We start from the raw sequence: 20,750 nt of genomic DNA on the forward strand, positions 1-20,750 counted from the left end.
GAAAACATCCTTATTTAAACCGAGATTTTTGAAAAATAACATATTCAAATAAAACATATGATTTTCATTTCCTTGAAATACTAGCTAACTTTTATACTCATAATTATCTCTGAAATCAAGAGTAGCTTATTGTTTTTGTATTACTATTAATGACAGTTATCTTGATAAGCAATCACAACATATACACTGAATGATGGAAAGAAATTCTTTTTTCATCAGAGGAATTCCATATTGAAACTGAATTCCTCATTTGGATTTCTATGTTTTACATCTCCACTTTGCTTAATGTTTTAGTTTTAATGGATTTCTGCATTTAATGCTACTATTCCACTAGGGAATTAATAAGGTTGTGGTCTAATCCAATAACCACATCATTTTGGTGTGGCTTTAGACCTTCAATTCTGGAGATCTCAATTTTTCATAGACAAATGAAGACTGGACAGAATCATCCAAAAGGCTCCCTCCATCCCTCACATTCTAGGTTCTGCGATGGACCCACAAGTGTCTGTGTGGTTTCTGCACTACACAAAAGCTCTTGACTATGGGTTTGAGCCAAGAAAACCAGTCTCTGGTGCTCTGCCCCAAAGCACGCTGCCTAGGAAGAGGCAGCATCCGTCTGGGAGAGGGCACCCCTCTTATTGGCCCCTAGGTGGTGTCCACTCATTAAGTTACACATTGCGTGACTGCATCTGCCTCAGGAAACATCTTTTTTCAGATTTGCATGAAGTCAGCATGAATTACAGGCTGGCTGAGGACCTGACAATAGGAAATTAATCTTTCCCATCATCAAATTCATGAACACTATTTACCTCTGGGATTTCTTCAATCAGTCCAAGTCTTGGTTTACCTGGACTCCATCCTGGTCCTTTAAATATGACAGAAAACTTATTGAACGACCCAGGCGTGGCCCAGAATGTAGTCCATATGTTAACTAAATGATGGAACTAGAAGAATAAAAATAGAATTCATTTGAAATAAGGAAATCCTATAACAAACAGGTTATATAAGTTAAATCATGTGTTTTACTTTATTGTATAATGCAATTTATAAATTATTCTTTAATATATAGTTATATATAATTTGCTAATGATGATTAATATGCAATTGTGTTATAAATTGAAATTTATTATATGCATTCTGTATACCTTTATGCTTAAATGTATTCTTACCAATATTTCTGAAACTCCACAAAATTTGAAATTTTAAAATATGGCAAAGGCTTAGAAAATCAACAAAGAATAAAACAATGAATTCAGAGACTTTACTTCCAATGCTATTAACTAGCAGCCTGCGCACTCAACAAGCCATGTCGAATGACATCTTTTCTAGACTTGCTAAACAGTTGTTAAAGTAGAACTAGAATCATATAAATAGGCATATCCGCTATATATTTTTAAAATAATTTTATTTACTAACATATCACATTAAGAAAAAAATTTCAGTGCCATTTCTGAGGGTAGATTTATAAGTATTTTTCATATTCTGTAATAAGAAAAAAGTCTGCTGAGTCAAAAGTTTACCTTGAGGCTTATAGCAGCAATTCACATTCTTTAAATAAAACACATTTGATAGGTATAAAGTTAAAGTACACACATGCATGACAAGTACTCATTGAATATTGGCTATTAGGATAATTAGCTATATATGCCACACATGTTATAATAATGCATCATAGAATTAAAAATAGTCCTAGATATTGGGCATCAGCTATAAACTCTAAAAATGAGTTCTATTATAAGTGTAGTAATAAATTAATGCAGAAAGAAGTTTTGGTTCTGTTAGACTTTGTGGTCTCATGTGCATTTTCATGATCTCTTACAGAATTTAAATTGCTAACATTATAAAAATGGCTTTTAAAATTACTTGAAATATTACAATAAGGAATCTAAAGCAATTAAGGAACAATGCAGGATTTAGTTGAGGCTTTGTAATAAAATAATAATAATACAGAAAATTAATGGCATGGCACACATTAATACACTTACCCGTTTTACTATTTTAAAAACTGACTGCAATTGTATTACTATCATTCTAGACACAAGCCATGAGAAATACATGGTAATGTTTTAAAATAAGGAGCACTTTCTCACTTATTTCTTTGCCAATGGCCTGAAATACCTGGACCCCAAAGGAAAGCAAAATGAATGATCTATGCTTAAAAATAAAGGAGGAAAAAAAAAAGCCCTTTTTATCTAACAGGGACCATTCTAAGTTGCTTTTGAATCCTCTGATGGGAAGGTGAGAAAATTAGCTAAATATAGAGCAATACAAGTGAAAGTAGATATGCAATTTTATAAGTTGAGGGACTCCTAATATTACAATTTCCTGATTTGATATTTCTGACAATATAAGGGAGTATGAGAAGACTAAACCTTAGACACAGTTCTGACAATTATTATGCTAAAGGAAATTTTATTTGAGGGCAGAAGCCTGGATTATTGAACACAGATTCAGCAGCAGCTCATAAAGACCTGTGATTGTCCAAATATTGTGTCTTCAAAACCTAATCATCCAATTCCTTGTGCAGCTCATGCCATGCAGTTTTCAACCTCTTATTGTATCTCAAATAAGAGCCCCTTTTCCTCCACGTGTACACTCCCCAAGTCTTGCTAGTTAAAGGATCACCATCAACCAGCAGTGTCTGCTCCTGGGAGCTTGTTAGAAACACAGAGTCTTGGATGGAATTCAGACCTACTGAACCCATCCTTTAATCAGATCCTCCCATGATTCATATGCACATTAGGTTTGAAAGGCTCTCTCTTAGAGCACAGAGACTAAGCTGTATTTCCTTTTTAATCTCTACATTATGAAGAGAAGACCACACCCAATGAAGAAGTGTCTCTAAGTGTATTATCTCGAAACTTGACTTCAGTTCTATAAAGAAAGTACCTAGAAATATTTCTTAAAAGTACCTGGAAATATTTGCTAATATCTTCCTGAAAAAAAAAAAAATCCATCACATTCTTAGTAGCATCTAAGAGTGAGAAAGTGAGAGAGAGAGAAAATACAATTAGCTGAGAAGAAAAAAGAGAAATAATAAAATTTCTCTTCTGAATGGTGACATAAAAGTGCCTTTCATTTGAAAAGTGAAGTCAATTTATGACAGCCTTTTCCATAAAATTGAGTTGATCAAGTTTGGAACTGGGCCTTCAACCCACTCTACTTTTAGGTTTGAATCTGACAAACTGTGAATAGTTGGAGGAATTATTTAAATCCTGGGAATCTCAGTTTTATCCACCAAAAAAAAAAAAACAGCAACAACAAAAAAAATGAGGCTAACAGAAGACATGAGGGATAACAGAAGATATGAAAGAGATGGGAATAACAGACCACCTGACCTGCCTCTTGAGAAATCTGTATGCAGGTCAGGAAGCAACTGGACATGAAACAACAGACTGGTTCCAAATAGGAAAAGGAGTACGTCAAGACTGTATATTGTCACCCTGCTTATTTAACTTGCATGCAGAGTACATCACAAGAAATGCTGGGCTGGATGAAACACAAGCTGGAATCAAGATTGCCGGGAGAAATATCAATCACCTCAGATATACAGATGACACCACCCTTCTGGCAGAAAGTGAAGAAGAACTAGAGTCTCTTGATGAAAGTGAAAAGAGGAGAGTGAAAAAGTTGGCTTAAAGCTCAACATTCAGAAAATGAAGATCATGGCATCTGGTCCCATCACTTCATGGGAAATAGATGGGGAAACAATGGAAACAGTGACAGACTTTATTTTGGGAGGGCTCCAAAATCACTGCAGATGGTGACTGCAGCCATGAAAATAAAAGACACTTACTCCTTGGAAGAAAGGTTATGACCAACCTAGACAGCATATTAAAAAGCAGAGACATCACTGCGCCAACAAAGATCCATCTAGTCAAGGCTATGGTTTTTCCAGTAGTCATGTATGGATGTGAGAGTTCGACTATAAAGAAAGCTGGGCGCTGAAGTATTGATGATTTTGAACTGTGGTGTTGGGAAAGACTCTTGAGAGTCCCTTGGATTGCAAGGAGATCCAACCAGTCCTTCCTAAAATAAATCAGTCCTGAATATTCATTGAAAGGACTGATGCTGAAGCTCAAACTCCAATACTTTGGCCTCCTGATGAGAAGAACTGACTCATTTGAAAAGACCCTGATTCTGGGAAAGACTGAATGCAGGAGGAGAAGGGGATGACAGAAGATGAAATGGTTGGATGGCACCAACGACTCAATGGACATGAGTGTGTGTAAACTCTGGAAGTTGGTGATGGACAGGGAGGCCGGGTAAACTGCAGTCCATGGGGTCATAAAGAGTCAGATACAACTGAGCGACTGAACTGATCTGAACAGAAGATAAACCTTAGTAAGTTTTAACAATGGTTAAATATTTGTGCTGTTAGTAATGCCCTGCGTATAGTCAAAGCCCAATAAATGTCAATTTTCTTACTTTAAATTTCTTTAAAAACTTTGAGGAAGTAGGTTTGTAAAGCAGACCCAACAGGAACCTGCACTTTCTCCCTTTCTGAATGCTGTATATCCAGTCCCCTGGACAGAGCTGTCACTGACTGACCTCCTCAGGTTTTCAAGTATTCTTATCTTTTTCTCATTTACTAGTCCTGACCCCAGGGAGGGTTTGCGGTGGTCTGCTGCTGACGGATCAGAGCTTCATAGACATTCCTCATCTCTCTAGTGCCAACCATTGAGACCAGCGCACAACCAATACCACATGTCTGACAGAAAACTAGTCCAGGGCAAAGAGTCTTAGCAGGTGAGGTAATGTGCAGACCTAACCCACCCATAATAGCTCTTGACACCTCAGTCCAAGAAGAGAAGGGCAAAGGCCTCACCTTGAATTTCTAACCAGAGTCATGTAGCCTTGAAGCAAATATTTTTCTTACTCTGGGATCAGCCTTAATTATACATTTTACTACCACTCCTTCTGAACACACGAATATATTTCAGGTCTATTCTGAGAGGTATGTTGCTAAAGAACTATTTCTTTTAATCCTAGGTAACAGACATCTTTAAAAATTGTGGTGATGAATTGTTTTCAAATTTATTTGGCCCAATTTGATTCAAATCTTGGAGTGCCAGAGTTATTTTCAAATTCTTCTACAGCTATTTTTTTTTCAGGTCAATGTAATGTACTTTTACCTTTCAGCAACTAAATTTCCTTTCAAATATAAAATATATAAGAAGATGTAATCAATGCAGAAAGAATAAGATCAATAACATTACCTGCACCTTGAAAGGTTCAAATGTATTAATGGGATGTGTTAGACCATATACAACTTTTTCATTTTCTGCCTCAAACGTCCCTGGAAGACAAACAATAATGATATGATCTTTGACTTTCTGTGAATTAAGGAGTTAATTTAATTTTTTAAATGCTTGTACTTTTTACTTACCAAAAATTCTATCCCATATAATAAGAGTTCCAGCAAAATTTTTGTCTATACAATAACGGTTTCTGCCTGTGAGACAAAATATTAAGTTTTTTTTTAAAAGGAAGTTATACTTTTGAAACAATGATATTCCTAAAAATATCTTTTCACTGACAACACTAGGTTCTATGAAGTGTGTACTCCGTCACCTGGTTAACTCTTTTTCCCACTGCATCTGAGGAGATCTAAGGAAAAAGGAAAATCTAAAAGCCAGACATGTAAAGGTTTTTTGTTTTTTTTTTTGCTTTTTTCCCTCCAATCCTTGCTTTGAAGATGAGGTTTGTCCAGCTTCAAAAGAAGAAGCAAATGCCTACTTATAAAATGTGTGGTGACTAGGTTGGGTAATTGTAATGAAATGATACAAAATAATATCATTTTCTTTAAGAAATGAAAAAGAAAAGATCAAATTTCCTCACCGTGATGAACTCTATGATGGCTAGGAGTATTAAGAATCAGTTCCAAAGGACCAAGGTTATCGATGACCTTTTTAAAATAAAAGGAATATAGTTATTATTAAATTATATGCAATATTTAAGTACTCACATTAAAATTCCCCATGGGTTATAAAATGTTGCAATTTTCAGAGTCAGAAGAAATTTCTCTATCTTCTGTTGTTTATATAAAGATAGCAATAAGCTCATCATATATTCAAAGAGACAATATAGTATAGTAGTGAGGTTAAGAGCTTGATTGCCTCAGTTCATTTCCTGAATCATCTATTTATTATTATGTGGTACTGGGGAAATTACTTAAAGTTTTTGTAACCCAGTTTCCTTACCTTTAAAATGGGAATAATAATAATATCTAGCTTCCCTGGTGGCTCAGACAGTAAAGAATCTGTCTGCACTGCAGGAGAGCCAGGTTTGATCCCTGGGTTGGGAAAATCTTCAGGAGAACGAAATGGCAACCTACCCCGATATTCCTGCCTGAATTCCTTGGGCAGAGGAGCCTAGCAGGCTACAGTCCGTGGGGTCACAAAGAGTGAGACACAACTGAGGACTGACACTTCCACTTTAGTAACCACACAATAGTGTTCTGAGGATTACAAGTGTTGCTGTGTTTAGATGCTACTATTGCCAAGGCACGCTTTCACGTTTTAGGTCATTTTATGCTATTCACCTACCAACTATTCTTTGTTGATTAATAATAACAAAGCACAACCAGGGGAAAGAAAACCAAGTATTACATTCATTTTCTGGAGTTGGTTTCACAGAATAATCAGTCATGTAGCAAGTTACTATTGCAGTAGCAAGGGTGGTCCTTGCTTATTCAAGTAGATGCCTAAATGTTCTCTGACTGTAGATGCCCCATTTTGCAGTCCATTTTTGAGGCATATTTCAAAGTCAAATATGTAAAGGGGCCTTTTTTTTTTTGAAATTAAAGATCCTTTAAAATTTGGTCTAGAATTCTCTAATGTTATCTCCCAACATTTCTCAAGTAGAATCCCTTGTGCCAGAGTCTTCAAGAAATGTAGAAACCAGACAAGTAGCATTAAAAAGAGCAGCCCATATATAAAACATTTGTTATGGTATATGATTAATACTAAAAAATGTGGGAACTCTTTTCATCTCGATCACATTATTCTTTCTTCCATCAATGATGGAAAATAACAGCCTTTTACTTTTCTTTAGATCAAAATCTAAATGATCTGTTAGAATCTACATATTACAAAATCAGTACACTGTAATGATACTTTAAGAGGTTGCTCACCTCCAAAGTTAATGTCCATTTAAAGGATAGGTCAATATAAGGAATAAAGTAACATGTTAAATACTGCTTAAGGGGAAAAAACATCGCTGACAATCATGACACGGACATAGATTTGGCAAGTCAATGGTACACGAGAAAAATAGGGAAATGGGACTGCTCCAAACACAAAGACATTTAAGATACATAAAACCCAAATGTATTGTGGGGAATCCTGCTTAGGTAACAAACCAAATATAAAATATATTTTATAGGCAATGAGAGAAAATTGATTATAAACATGGTATGACATAATAAGAATACTTTTATTAGGAGTTATGATGTCATTGTCACTATATAAGAAAATGTAGTTGCTTTTTGAGTTGTATAACTAAAGTATGAAATCTAGGTTTTGCTGCATTATATTTGGCAATTAGAAGGAAAAAAATAACTAATGAAAATGAATCAAAATCATTATGTTTTTATTGAAATATAGTTGATTCACAATGTTGTGTTAGTTTCAGATGTACAGCAAAGTGATTCAGGAAGACATATCCTCTTTCAGATTCTTTTCCACTATAGGTTATTATAAGATATCATAATGATTTTTAAATTGAAGTGACAGAGCTATGAACATTCACTGTATTATTCTCTCTAGTTTTCTGAACGCTTGAAAATTTTTAATGAAAGAAATTACTACTCTGGTATTATACAGCCATGCTCATTTAGCCAGTTGAAAATATTAATAGATTCCTACAGTTCCAAACAAATTTCTAGATTATAACCATTTATTTAGCAGAGTTCATCACATTTTGGCAACCTCTGATATTGAAACATCCAATTTACAGTTGCAAATGTGGACAGTTGCAGCAGCCACACAGTCCTCAGCTTGTGGAGTTTTGAAGGTTCCTAACGTAGAAGCAACAGCAGCATTACCTCATAACAGTGCCGCAACTCTCCACGTGGCAGGTGCAACCAGCACCTCCTTATGAGACTCACTGTTTACACCCCTGAAAGAAACAGTCCTTGCCCCGTACCCTGCTGACCAGCTTCTAAGGGCTTCTTGGTTTCCGTTACGGAACAGACATGCAAAGGATACAAATGTTTGCAATGCAGAGGATGTGTAATGTTATGTAGTGTATGTCGGTTTAGGCTCCTCTCTCTCTCTTCTTGTCTCTCTTTTCTAATCTATAGTTCTAGTGTCATTTTCAAAGTTATTTCCATAAGAAATGTATTATGAGGTCCAAACAACAGACTTGTTGGTTGATTCATAGACCAGAACTCATTTATATATGAAAAACTCTGTAATTTTTCATTTCAGAAGTTCAAAATATTGTGGATATATAGCCCTTATATCAGACCACAGTTCTATGAAATAAGGTGCAAAAATATTATCCTACAAATGGATTATTAATGACCAGGAATTGGGAGGGGAGTTAGTGGAAACAACCCTGGATTTTATTGGACTCCATTGCTTTGTACTTGATGGAAAAATATTTGTTGAAAAGAAGAATGGTGATGGATAGAGAACAAAAAAGTGGGATTTCTCAGCAGTCGGGACACTGAAATCTGATGCTTTGCAGGCCCTGTATCTCTGGCAGAGAACCAGATGGGAAAGGAGAAAAGCATTTATCCTTGTTTGTCTCTTTGGTGGCTAACATATGTTACAAAAACAGACAACAAAAGGGGGTGGAGGAGGCCACACTATCCAGCTTCTGCTACCCAGATGCATTTCTGATCCCTAGAACTGGTGTGTGTGCAGCCACATTTAAAGCCACACAAATGGTGAGTGAATTCAGATGATGAGAGCCTTGGCTGTAGGCATTGTTTTTTTTAATGTCAAGCACTTTTCCTCAAAGAAAATCTTTTGCTTCTGCAGGCTAAAGCATGGTGATATCAATACTGAAAGTGAGGGGGTTTTTTGTGTTTTTTTTTTTTTTAAGTAAAATGCCAAGTACAACACAGGCAACCACAGTCAAATTTCCTGGTAGTTCCTATGAGTACCTTGGAGCTGGGGAAGACCACCTTGGTGTGGGAGATGATTCATCATTCAGACAGCCCAGTCAGAACCTCTCCTGAAAAAAAACTCTTCTGATTCAAAGTCATGGAGAAGTCATTAATAATTAATTAGGACTGACTGTAACAACTTAATTATCGCCCACTTTTGCAAATTCAGTCATTTAGCAATTCAACTATGTCCAGCTTTGAATCACTTCCTGATAATATGTTATTACTGTGAAAATAATTGGAGCTATTCTCATTTTTTAGAAGTTATTTATTTATCTTGTCTCTTTAGATTTAGATGAGTTAATTTAAATTATGAAATTTTAGACCATATAGAGGACTTAAAAATAAGATAGTACAAGACTGTATTATAACAAAGCATAAAACTGAAGCTCAGGGAAGCTAAATTACTAGTCCAAGTTTAAATGTCTTGGAAGGAGCCCTAAAGGCTTCTCAGTTTCAACTCAATCCTTCTATTGCTCTCTCATGTTGCTTTTAAAAGATACAGCACTTTTTCCATCAAATAAAAGTAATCTACATTTTCAGAACTTTAATAGGAAATGCTAACTAAATGCTTTCTGACTATATTTCAAAATGAAATCCAGGTATTTATAAAGAGCCCAGGAATTTCAGCTTCTAAATTGTGCTTATGGTTATTTTAGGCACTTCTAGAGTTTCTTAGATCTCTGAAACAATGGTCTACGTTTTGTAGCTGTAGTTTTCTGTCAGGGTTTTTTATAACCCAAGGGCCATGGATGCCTAGAAAGGCCATGTATGGGCTTCAGAAGGCCAAGAACACCCTGAAGTGTCTTACCAGATTTTATGAGTATGTGACTACTGGTATTTTTCTTGGGGAAACTATCACTTTCATAGTATACTCAAAGGGATCCTTATTCCCCAGAGGTTAAGAATCAATGTCTTAAACAGACAGCTTTGGATTATATCCTTTGCCTTTCTTATTTATATTGTGCTTTTAGTTTCAATATTATTAAAATTGGGTGCTAATTTCCCATCCAATCTTCAAAGATAGTAACTTTAATATTTTTCTGCCTATTTCTTGAAATCATTGTTTTCCAACAAGATTATTTCTTAAGTTGTTTTACTTGTTTAATAATAAACTATTAAAAATGAATAAATAATAAAAGTAACAATTTTATAAGTATAAGCTCCATCCATTCTATCAAGTAACATTTACCCAGGAGAAGGAAATGGCAACCCACTCCAGTGTTCTTGCCTGGAGAATCCCAGGGACAGAGGAGCCTAGTGGGCTGCTGTCTATGGGGTTGCACAGAGTCGGACATGACTGAAGTGACTTAGCAGCAGCAGCAGCAGAAGTACTCTGGACTGGATTTGTTGAACTGGTCACAAACTCCTTATTTTTCTACCCACAATTTATGGTGGATGTAGAAAAGAGTTAAATGCAAAAGTAAGAGAACAGGGGCCATGAGTTTCATCATGTCATTTCCCTTCATCAAAAATAAAACAAACTTAAATGAAAGTAACTTCATAATGAACCAAGGTCCAAACATCTGGAATTCAAAGCTGTTCACAATTCTTCCTCAACACCTTCATGTTCCATTCTGATCACTGCAATCATGTTCTACCTCCAGTGTGTTAGTCGCTCAGTCATGTCCGATTCTGTGAGACCCGTGGACCCAGGGATCTCTGTGAGACCCAGAAATCGAATCCAGGTCTCCTGCATTGCAAGTAGGTTCTTTACTGTTTGAGCCACCAGGAAAACCTTTACCTCCAAGACCTACCTACATTCTCCAAGCACTCTTTTTTATTTTTCCAAAGGGAATTTCATTCTCCTCTTTCTGAATACACATCAAGAGATCACTACTTTTTATGTCAGGTTGTCCTATGTTCTAGTTATTTGTATTCATTTCCTATATATTCCAGAAGTTCTGTGAAGACAGAAACTGGACCTCTCCCTTCTCAAAGTTTTTCACAGTACATAACAGTAGTGCCTTGCACATTGTGATTGCTCAGCAGGATTGTACTGGGGAGATAAATCTGCCTCCACACTGTTTCTTTTAGGTGAGGGTGATTCTTCTTAAGAGGGGGTGATTATGCTCCCAAGGGATGTGTGGCAATGCCTGGAGATACATTTGGCTGTCTCAACTGGGGAAAGTAGTATTGTATCTAATGATTAGTGCACTTTACGGGCTTTGCAGGTGGTGCAATGGTAAAGAACCCATCTGCCAATGCAGGAGACACAAGAGACTCAGGAAGAAATGGCAACACACTCCAGGATTCTTGCCTGGAGAATCCCATAGACACAGGAGCCTGGTAGGCTACAGTCCATGGGGTCCCAAAGAGTCAGAAATGACTGAGCACACACACACACACACACACACACACGCACACACACACATACATGCAATGGGTTTTAGTGCTGCTAAACATCCCAGAGGGCACAGTCCCCCAAAATAAAAGTTATCTGGTCCAAAATGTCAATAGTTTACGGCTGAGAACCTCTACATCATGGGTGTGTCTTGTTGAGCTCCAGTCTTGTGTAGTTCAGAAGGGAAGCTCTATATAATTTCCACCTTCTAATTGGGAGATCAGAGGGGAAGAGGTACATTAAGGAATGAGCCTGGTAGTCACTCCCAAGGGTGGAGGCAAAAATGAGTCTAAAGTGTCCTCAGAGATTAAAGCCAGGGAAGTGAGTCCAAACATAATGTTCATTCTAGTGAGGTCAAAAATTAAGATAAATAACTAAAACAAAGGGGCTAAAAGTAACAACAAAAAGAAATACAAAATCACAGGCTAGATGATGGGGTGGTTGAATTATGGTAACCATTGGCAGGTGACTTTCTTGAATTATCTTTATGCTCTCTTAGAACAGGTGTGTTTGGACTTCAGTTTTAATGAAAAGAATCAGAAACAGAAAATACAGTTTCCTAGTCATCTGCTGCTGCTGCTGCTAAGTCGCTTCAGTCGTGTCCGACTCTGTGCGACCCCATAGATGGCAGCCCACCAGGCTCCCCCGTCCCCAGGATTCTCCAGGCAAGAACACTGGAGTGGGCTGCCATTTCCTTCTCCAATGCCTGAAAATGAAAAGTGAAAGTGAAGTCGCTCAGTCGTGTCCGACTCTGTGCAACCCCATAGATGGCAGCCCACCAGGCTCCCCCGTCCCCAGGATTCTCCAGGCAAGAACACTGGAGTAGGTTGCCATTTCCTTCTCCAGTGCATGTCATCAAATGCTTTGAAATTTTTTGAGAATTCTCATAATACCTCCCACGCTGTCCCATCCACCCTCCAGTTGCACTCCGAGTAAGCTGAATAACTTAGAGGCCTAAAAGAGTGATGAAATTTCCATAGTATGTGGGTTACCAAACTGAAATAATTTTGTTTTGGAAATTGATAAGCTAAGCAAACCTAGTACATGTGGTAAATTAAATACTTAACTGTCTACTATGAACTGGCTGCAATTAATTCTTTCCATGATATACTTCTCAGAAGTTTCACTCATTACCATATATTACATGAAAAACATATCTCTAGATGAAACAGAAAAATCACTTAGACTTGACCTCTAAACGCATTAAAATAAACGTTCGAAATTAGTGTCTTGTCTAAAATTATTTCTTATAAAAATAACAGTTCATTTTATACATTTAATTAATTTCACTGACTCTTCTGATTCTGAAATATTGGTTAGATTTTTATAATTAAGCATACAGAAATAATTAATGGTTGCTCAAGTTGGATGACAAGACTTCCTTTCAACAAAAGTAATTAATTCAAGAGAAAAGTATTTCATTTGTCCATATTGCTTAGAAAATTGCCTCCTCTCAGCTCACTCTGACTTTTGAGGTTAGGGAAGATAACTTTCTAAATCTAATTTTTAAAACTCTTAATTGTATTTTTTTCCAATTTTAGAATATGAGAATATCATATTACATTTCTATCCTGCAGTTTTTCTGTCTGCAAATTGGCACTAAAATGCTGAAACATATTACTAAAAGGTAATAGATATACTTCTAAGAACTTACTTTTTAGGAAGAAGGCATGAGTTTATAGTTATTTGTTAAGTTCTTTCCAAATAAGAGATGCACAAACATCCATGCTTCCTGTCTGAGAGGAAAAATTTATAATAGAGAAAATGTGTCCTAAAAGGCATGTGTTTTACAGAATTCTCATTATAAAAATGAATGTGTTAACAATATGATAAATGCTGAGGAGCGACTGGGTTGAGGGTGAAGTGAAATAAAATCTCCACAATAGAAAAATACCTGCATTCAGATGAGCGTAGGTTACAGTGACAACATTGAGTCTAACTCGTCAAGACTTCTCCTTACAGCATCATACATGATTGATGTTCCAGAGGGACCCATACCACTGAGGGCCTCCGGGTTTTACTGCATCAGTATTTAAGGGAAAAACTAAGCCAGCTTCTAATACATTTATCATCTGATATAAAAATTATTGTCATATATTTAACTGAGAAATACATGTATGAAGAGCAGTCTAAAAATGGCAAAACTTTTCAGGTTAATTAGTGGCAAGATTCAGTGCAAATCCAAATTAAATTAAAGAGACTAATAGTTATACTATGATTATTTGCCTTTTTTCTATCCAATTTTCTTTCATCCTTTCTTCCCCTCTCTATTTTTCACTTTATCCTTTTTCCCTTCAGCTATCTATCCATGGGTGTTTTTGTATAAAAGAATGTGATGAATCTCTTATTTGGAAAGATCTTTACAATTCACTATGGGCTTACCCATATCTTCCTGAAAAGCAATTGGTTATAAATATTTCTATGACATTTCAATAATATATTCCAGTATATTAGTCCCACTTACAGATTACACATGTGAAGGGCAAAATTATTAATGCATATACATAGATTTATTCCTATTAAGGATATTTATTATATGCACTAAACATTAAATCCAAAGTCAAATGTCAATCAACAATTTTAGTTACCAAACTACTGATAAGGGTTTTATATTAGTGTTGGAAATAATCTGTTATAGGTCATTATTGAAGTCTACTATAGAAAGCTACTTACAAATAATCAGAGCAAGAAGTCTCTTGTCTTCCATTCATTCTGTAAACTTTTATTGCATTTCTATGAAGTATGCTAGGTTTTAGAAGCAAAAAGAAATAAAGTACTTCCCACAGGAAGCATATTACAGGTACTTCCCATAGGAAGCTTATTTACAGTCCATTTCTTCAATGGAAATGTACAGTTATTTCAGAAATAAAAATTTTCCAAAAAGTTATCTTTCTCATAAAATTTTGAGTTTTGGGGGAAAGGATGAGAGAAATCGGTCTTTTTGACTTCAATTGCAATGCCTGATACAGATATTACATTTGAACTTATAATCAATTTGAATGTATAATTGGAACAAAAATTATTTAATAAGAAACAGATTGAGTTCCTTTTCCAGGTCTCAAGCTGAAAATCACCTTTAGTAAGGACTTATGCTTTTATTTAGTTTCCCTTAGTTCAGCTTTGCAAATAGTCCCATTGCTTATTGCTGGAAAACACTGTAGAGAATTCTCCCTTGTTCATGAACTTCATCTGATTATATGGAAATTAAAATAACCTATGTGGGTTTCATTTATTAAACAGACATTTACTGAGGGTGTATTTTATGGAAAGTACCATGTTAAGATCTTTTAAAAGTTCACAAAAATACAATAGAAATTAATACAATTTAGTAGCAGGTAAATTAACTATTGACGTAGAGGAAGTATAAGTGACAATGTTAGATTTTATTACTGCATAAATATATATATAGTAATATGTTTTTCACTCTCAAGAAAATCTGTAGCAACTTCTCATAGAACAAAGGATAAAATACAGAAACACTACAAGTCGATATATTAAAATAATTTTAATTCTTGTTCTGAATTAGTTGATCTTTAAATACCCATTGTTTTCCTTAGGAAAATTTAATCAATTTGAATATTAATGGCTAAATTTATATTGTAGAGCACCTGGTGGTGAAATGTAAAAATAAAATCTTAATTACACCCTCCACTAGATCTGTTGTGTTAATTCAAGACAACACATTCAAGTATTTAGACAGATGGCAGTGGAGGTCATATTAGCCTCTGATTTCTCTACAGGGAAGCAAGAGAAAGCAGAGCTCTTAGGATCTATGCTTGTCTGCCTAACTTCACACTTTGAAATCCTCGACAAATGCTGATTTATTCACAGCCAAATGTTTTCCTATCTGATTAGGCAGTTTTCTACTTCAGTAAGCATGTAATATGGAGGTAGCTGAATTTCCACACTAAGGAGTGAAAAAAAAATATTTATAGTTTGGAAATAAAACAATCTGTAGGAATCAGGACTGTTGGGATCATAAAGAGCTTCATAGGGAGTAAATTTTTTGATGAATCCATACTGTAGGGTTAAAGAGTTAAAAGCTTAGTTTTAAGAAGAATGAGACTAAGCTATGTTTATACAATAAACAATGGTTTTAAAGGACCACATTTATAATAAATTAGCTTGAAGGCTGATTCTTATCGCTTACGATTGTATTATTTCTCAAACAAAAGGACAAGAGTTGGATAAGTTAGCATTCTATTTTAATTCATCTCAGTTTACATTTTGATTATGACTTTTAACTTTCCCTTAAAAAAATGAACGTAAGCAGCTGCTGAAAGTGTTCCTTCAAAGGGACGTGGGTTCCAAGTGACCTTTTTTTAACAACACCAATTAAATTGACATGGGGAAAATGAAAAATATTTGTAAGCACAACTATATAAAACTTCATTCTCATGTAACATCATTTTATATTTACAATTTGGGCACTCAGTGAGAAAAGAAACCATGTAATTAGTAGTAGTAGTAGTAGCAACCCTATGTTAAAGAAAATAACTGATAAACTGAGAGGTTAGGTAAATGTTTCACTCATTCTAAGACTCAGTACATTGTCACTGCCATGATCATAGTCCCAATTTCAGTGTCACTTTGACATCCATTAATCAACAAATATCAGTGATTACCAACCTTGTACCTGGCCCTAAGGGTTAGATGCTTTCATGAGACAATGGGGAAACAAAGAGGAATAAAATATTGTCCTTGTCTTCAAGAAGTTTACTGTCAGTTCCTACAGTCCTTGTGCTCAAACTTCATCACATCAGTGTTCAATCTAATCTCTAAAGGTCTTGTTCAAAATGAAGTTTTCCTACACTAACTGTTCCAAAGACTTAGACTCTGGAGTTCTTAGAAGGGGACCACGATTCCACATCTTAAATAAGCACAAGTAATTCTGATGCATGTGGGTGATGCACAACAGTTATACTAGATTCTATTTGCTCTGTCTCTGTCTCACCAATTCCAATAGGTAGTTTAGTATTTTTTTGCTCTTTCATAATTGCCATTCATTGAAAACATATTATTTTCCAGACTATGTACTTAACACATGCTATTTCATTAATCCTAATAACATTCCTATAGGATAGATAGGCCTATTTTCACTTAACAGATTTGGAAACAAGGTCAGAGATTTTAAATAACTTTATTAAATATCTATACCCATCCCTTCAACAAAGGGTATAGAACTACTATTAAGTAGGTACTTTTAGATTCTGGGATCACACTGGTAAAGAAGTTGTTTAAACCTCTAATAGAGGATAGACTTCTCTTTGACTATAAAACCTATATTCTTAGCCATTAAGTTTTATTACTCCCTTTCACCTGAAATGTCTTCCTCTTCAGTTCTGGTTATAGAGTCCTATCTCATTTCTTGTGTCTGAAGGCCTCCAATTCCAGCCCTAAACAGACATTTAAAAAATGATGATCTATGAATTTTTAAATAGTCTATTGATAATCTTCAGTAAATTCAATAGAAGTCTTAAAATTTCACCAAGTTTTTCCTTTGGGAAAGATTCACCAGAACCCAACAGTTTCTGGAAAGAGGCTGTGATTCTCAAAATGTTAATAATAAGGGGTACCAAACCAGGTCAGAAAATTGGAATCACTCTTTGGCCCTAGAACAGGTAATTAAGAAATGTTTTCAAATATATGAACTTCAAAGAAATTTATATATTCAATACATGTGGAAAGACACTATTGATACATACATGAATAAGCAGGATGGGGGTGAGTTATCTTAAAAGGTAACTAGAACAGAACAAAAGATTCTTTCTAAAGAGAACACGCATAGGACTTAAAGATTGGCTACAGGAGAGATCAAGGAGTCAAAGGTGACACCAAGATTTCATCTTGACATTGTCTTCAAGGAGCAATGGAAGCAAAGAAGCACAGATGATCCGAGGTGGGAGGAGCTGTAATGAAACATGTTTCAGACTTGCTGACTCAGAATGGTATTAAATATCCCTATCAATAAGTTATATCAAACATTAGAAACATTGGTCTGAAACCCACAAGAAAATCTGTGCTAGAGCTATAGACTATATATGCAATTACTTACAGAGAACCTAAAAATGGTGAAGTAAATTAAATTCTAAGAAGAAAGAACACTGAGAGAAGAAAAGAGATTTGGGACCAGAAGTTTAGCCAGAAGTTAAACAGAGTAAGGGAGTAAGGAGAGCACAAGTGCTGAGAAATGTCTCAACTTATTTCAAGAACAAAAGGTTTATTAAACTAGGTACTATTGGAATAAACATCAGGCAGAAAAATAGCATGATTTTTGTTAAAGTGAGCATTTCTCAAAAGCATACATTTTGAAATACAACTTACTTCTTCTCCAAAATTCCTTAAAATTCCGAAAGATAAGGAATCACTACCCTCAAAAATTCACATTTTATTAGGGGAGATATAGAATAAGTATATTCTACCTATAAATACAAATATGTACACACCATATATTTACTAATATCTAACACTAATAATTAGTATCAATGTTACAACTGTTTAAGTACTGTTACTTATTTTTATTCAGTTTTATATGTATATATTTATATAATATATGAATATATACATGTAAACAGATGTTCACACAAGAGATTAGGGACATTTGGTGACATCAAAGAACTCAGACAATAATTAGAGAGAGCTAAGCAATAACAATACAGTGGTATAAGAATTAAACCACCATTATTAATTGAATGCTTCCTATGTGCAGGAACTGATAAGTCATCTCATTTATGCCACCCAACCCAGCCCATGCTCTTAATCATTAACTGTCAATATGGACACAAATTTTTAAAAAATACACAGGGGTACTGTTAAGAAAAGCGCACTTAACATTAAGAGGTGAAAAAGAGACATTTCAGAGTAACTTGTAATTGAGCTGCATCATGGAGAATGTTTGGAAAAAGGCAAAGAAAGAGCCTGTGCAAGTACAGAGAAAAAAAATGTGTTCAATGTGGTTAGGGAGAAAAAGCCGTGCTGATCCGGCTGACTAATGGGATGGGATTGGAGAGGTAAGTAGGGTCATATTACATGGTTGCTGAAACCTGTAGATGTATTTAGGGTGTTTGATTCTATCTTGGAGGCAGTCGAGAGCCATTTATTATGAAAATATCTGTTGTTAATGTTGGCTGTGTCCTGATATTATTTGGGTTCTAAAAAGATCATCACAGTTGTATGCACGTATACAGGAGAGAAAGGAATCTGTATGAATAAAGGAAAAATAAACAGAATTTTGTTGTAACCATCTATGTAACAGATAAGGGTATAAACTAAGTGGAGGCAGTTAGAAATGAAAAGGAAAAGAGAGAGAAAAGAGCAGTTTAGGAGGAAAACTCAACAAGTATACCATGAACCTTTCAAGAGAGTGACAGGGTGTGCTAGTTACAACTATGCCAGAAACAAAGATATATATTGGGGATGGACCAGGCAAACTGGGACATCACTGAGAGATGTGAACTCAATGATACAAGATTTCAAAGGAGGAAAAAACAGATAATTGTTAACTAGGATTTGAATCAAACATCAACTACTAACAGCTGCAACAACACTAGTTTCTTCATCTCCATATAGCTGAATTTCCTCATTCTGAATAGAGACAATAGGGTTGCCTTAATAAATACATTGTATAATCAAATAAATACACCTTGTGAAATACTTCATAGAGTGACTGACACATGGTGTGAGCTACATATTTGTAGCAGTGCGTAAGAAACAGGAAATGCAAGAAATTTAGACTTTACTCAGCAAGCAGTGGGGCTTCCCAGGTGGCGCTACTGGTCAAGAACCCGCTTGTGAATGCAGGAGACAGGGTCGATCCCTGGGTCAGGAAGAGTCTTTGGAGGAGGGCATGGCAACCCACTCCAATATTCTTGCCTGGAGAAGCCCATCGACAGAGAAGCCTGGCAGGCTACGGTCCATGGGGTTGCAAAGAGTCAGACACAACTGACTTGGCATGCAGGCACAGCAAGCAACAGATCCCCAGAGAACTTCCAGCAGACGTAGCCTCTGAGAATGGATTAAATTTCAGGAAGGACAAGTAGATATGTGTAAAGGCCACACAGCAGTTTGTTACAGGCAAGATTACAACTGAGTTCTGTCTTAACCAATGGCTGCTGTTGTTCAGTCGCTAAGTTATGTCTGACTCTAACTCCGTAGACTACAGCCCGCCAGGCTCCCGTGTCCAAGGGGATTCTCCAGGCAATACTGGAGTGGCTTGCTGTTCCCTACTCTAGGGGATCTTCCTGACCCAGGGATTGAACCTGTGTCTCCTGCATTGCAGGCAGATTCTTTACAACTGACTCACCAGGGAAGCCCCTAAGTAATCAATGAGCCTTGATCTTTTCAGTGTATCACACTGGTTCTTTATGAACTCTGTTGTTATCAGCCATGGTATGCTGAGACATAATTGAATGCAAGTTTTGTTTTAAGAAGAAGTGTGATATGTTAGTACTGGCATAACATTAGTTCTGAACCAGCCACATAACTTTATATAAACCATAGAGTCTCACCATGACTAGCTTTAAAGCGATGCTATTTGCTCAGAGCTGATGAATATAAAAATTCCAGTTTTCTAAAATTATCGACTAAATTTCTGGTATGGCTTCCTGCTGCATGTACTTCTCCATGTCCCCTTAAAATAAAGCCCCCTTAACTGAAGTTACTTGAATGACTATCCATTCTTTACAAACTGTAAAAGTTTAATATGCCTATGGTGACTCAAATTATTTTATGGGAATTAAATGAAAAGGTTTTGCTTGGAATATACTGGATGCTTAATGCACAGTGGCTATTTTATTACAATATTAAGATGAGAAATGAACCATCTACAGAGAAGCTGTATAATGTGTTGAATGAGAACAAGGAATCTGCATCCTGACTACTTGGTAAAAGCTGAGCTTTGACATTTACTAATTATGTGACCCAGAGTAAGTTACCTAGGATATTTAACTGGAGGAAATAATATTATTCATAGAGTCGTTATGAAGATTTAATGAGATAATATTTGTTAACATGCTTAAAGTTTAATATTTTACATATTTTTATAATTGAATAAAATAAAATTAATTTTAAAATGAATAATAAATTGAATTATCTAATAATTTAATAAAATGCTAAAAAAAGGTAGTGCTATATATGTATATGGTACTTAAAATGAAATAAGTAAACAAACAGAAACATCATCTAGTCATATTTTCCTTGTGGTATCTCAGCAATAACAGCTATCAGTAATGGAAAATTATTGGTCTGGGATGACTATAACTGTTTTTCCTTCTAAACTTGTCTTACTTT

At 35.5% G+C, this 20,750-nt stretch overlaps 1 protein-coding gene across 1 annotated transcript in view; it reads right to left on the reverse strand.

The window, feature by feature from the left end:
• Positions 1–20,750, reverse strand: part of AGMO (alkylglycerol monooxygenase) — a 393,019-nt gene that overhangs the window by 202,479 nt on the left and 169,790 nt on the right. The window contains exons 6-9 of the mRNA XM_052639089.1: positions 5,842–5,908; positions 5,390–5,455; positions 5,220–5,299; positions 810–944 (exon numbers count right to left, since the gene is read on the reverse strand). Coding sequence (XP_052495049.1) covers positions 810–944; positions 5,220–5,299; positions 5,390–5,455; positions 5,842–5,908 — 348 coding nt within the window. The remainder of the gene's footprint in view (positions 1–809; positions 945–5,219; positions 5,300–5,389; positions 5,456–5,841; positions 5,909–20,750) is intronic.

Source organism: Budorcas taxicolor, chromosome 4 (assembly GCF_023091745.1).
Source record: "Budorcas taxicolor isolate Tak-1 chromosome 4, Takin1.1, whole genome shotgun sequence".
Taxonomy (NCBI): domain Eukaryota; kingdom Metazoa; phylum Chordata; class Mammalia; order Artiodactyla; family Bovidae; genus Budorcas; species Budorcas taxicolor.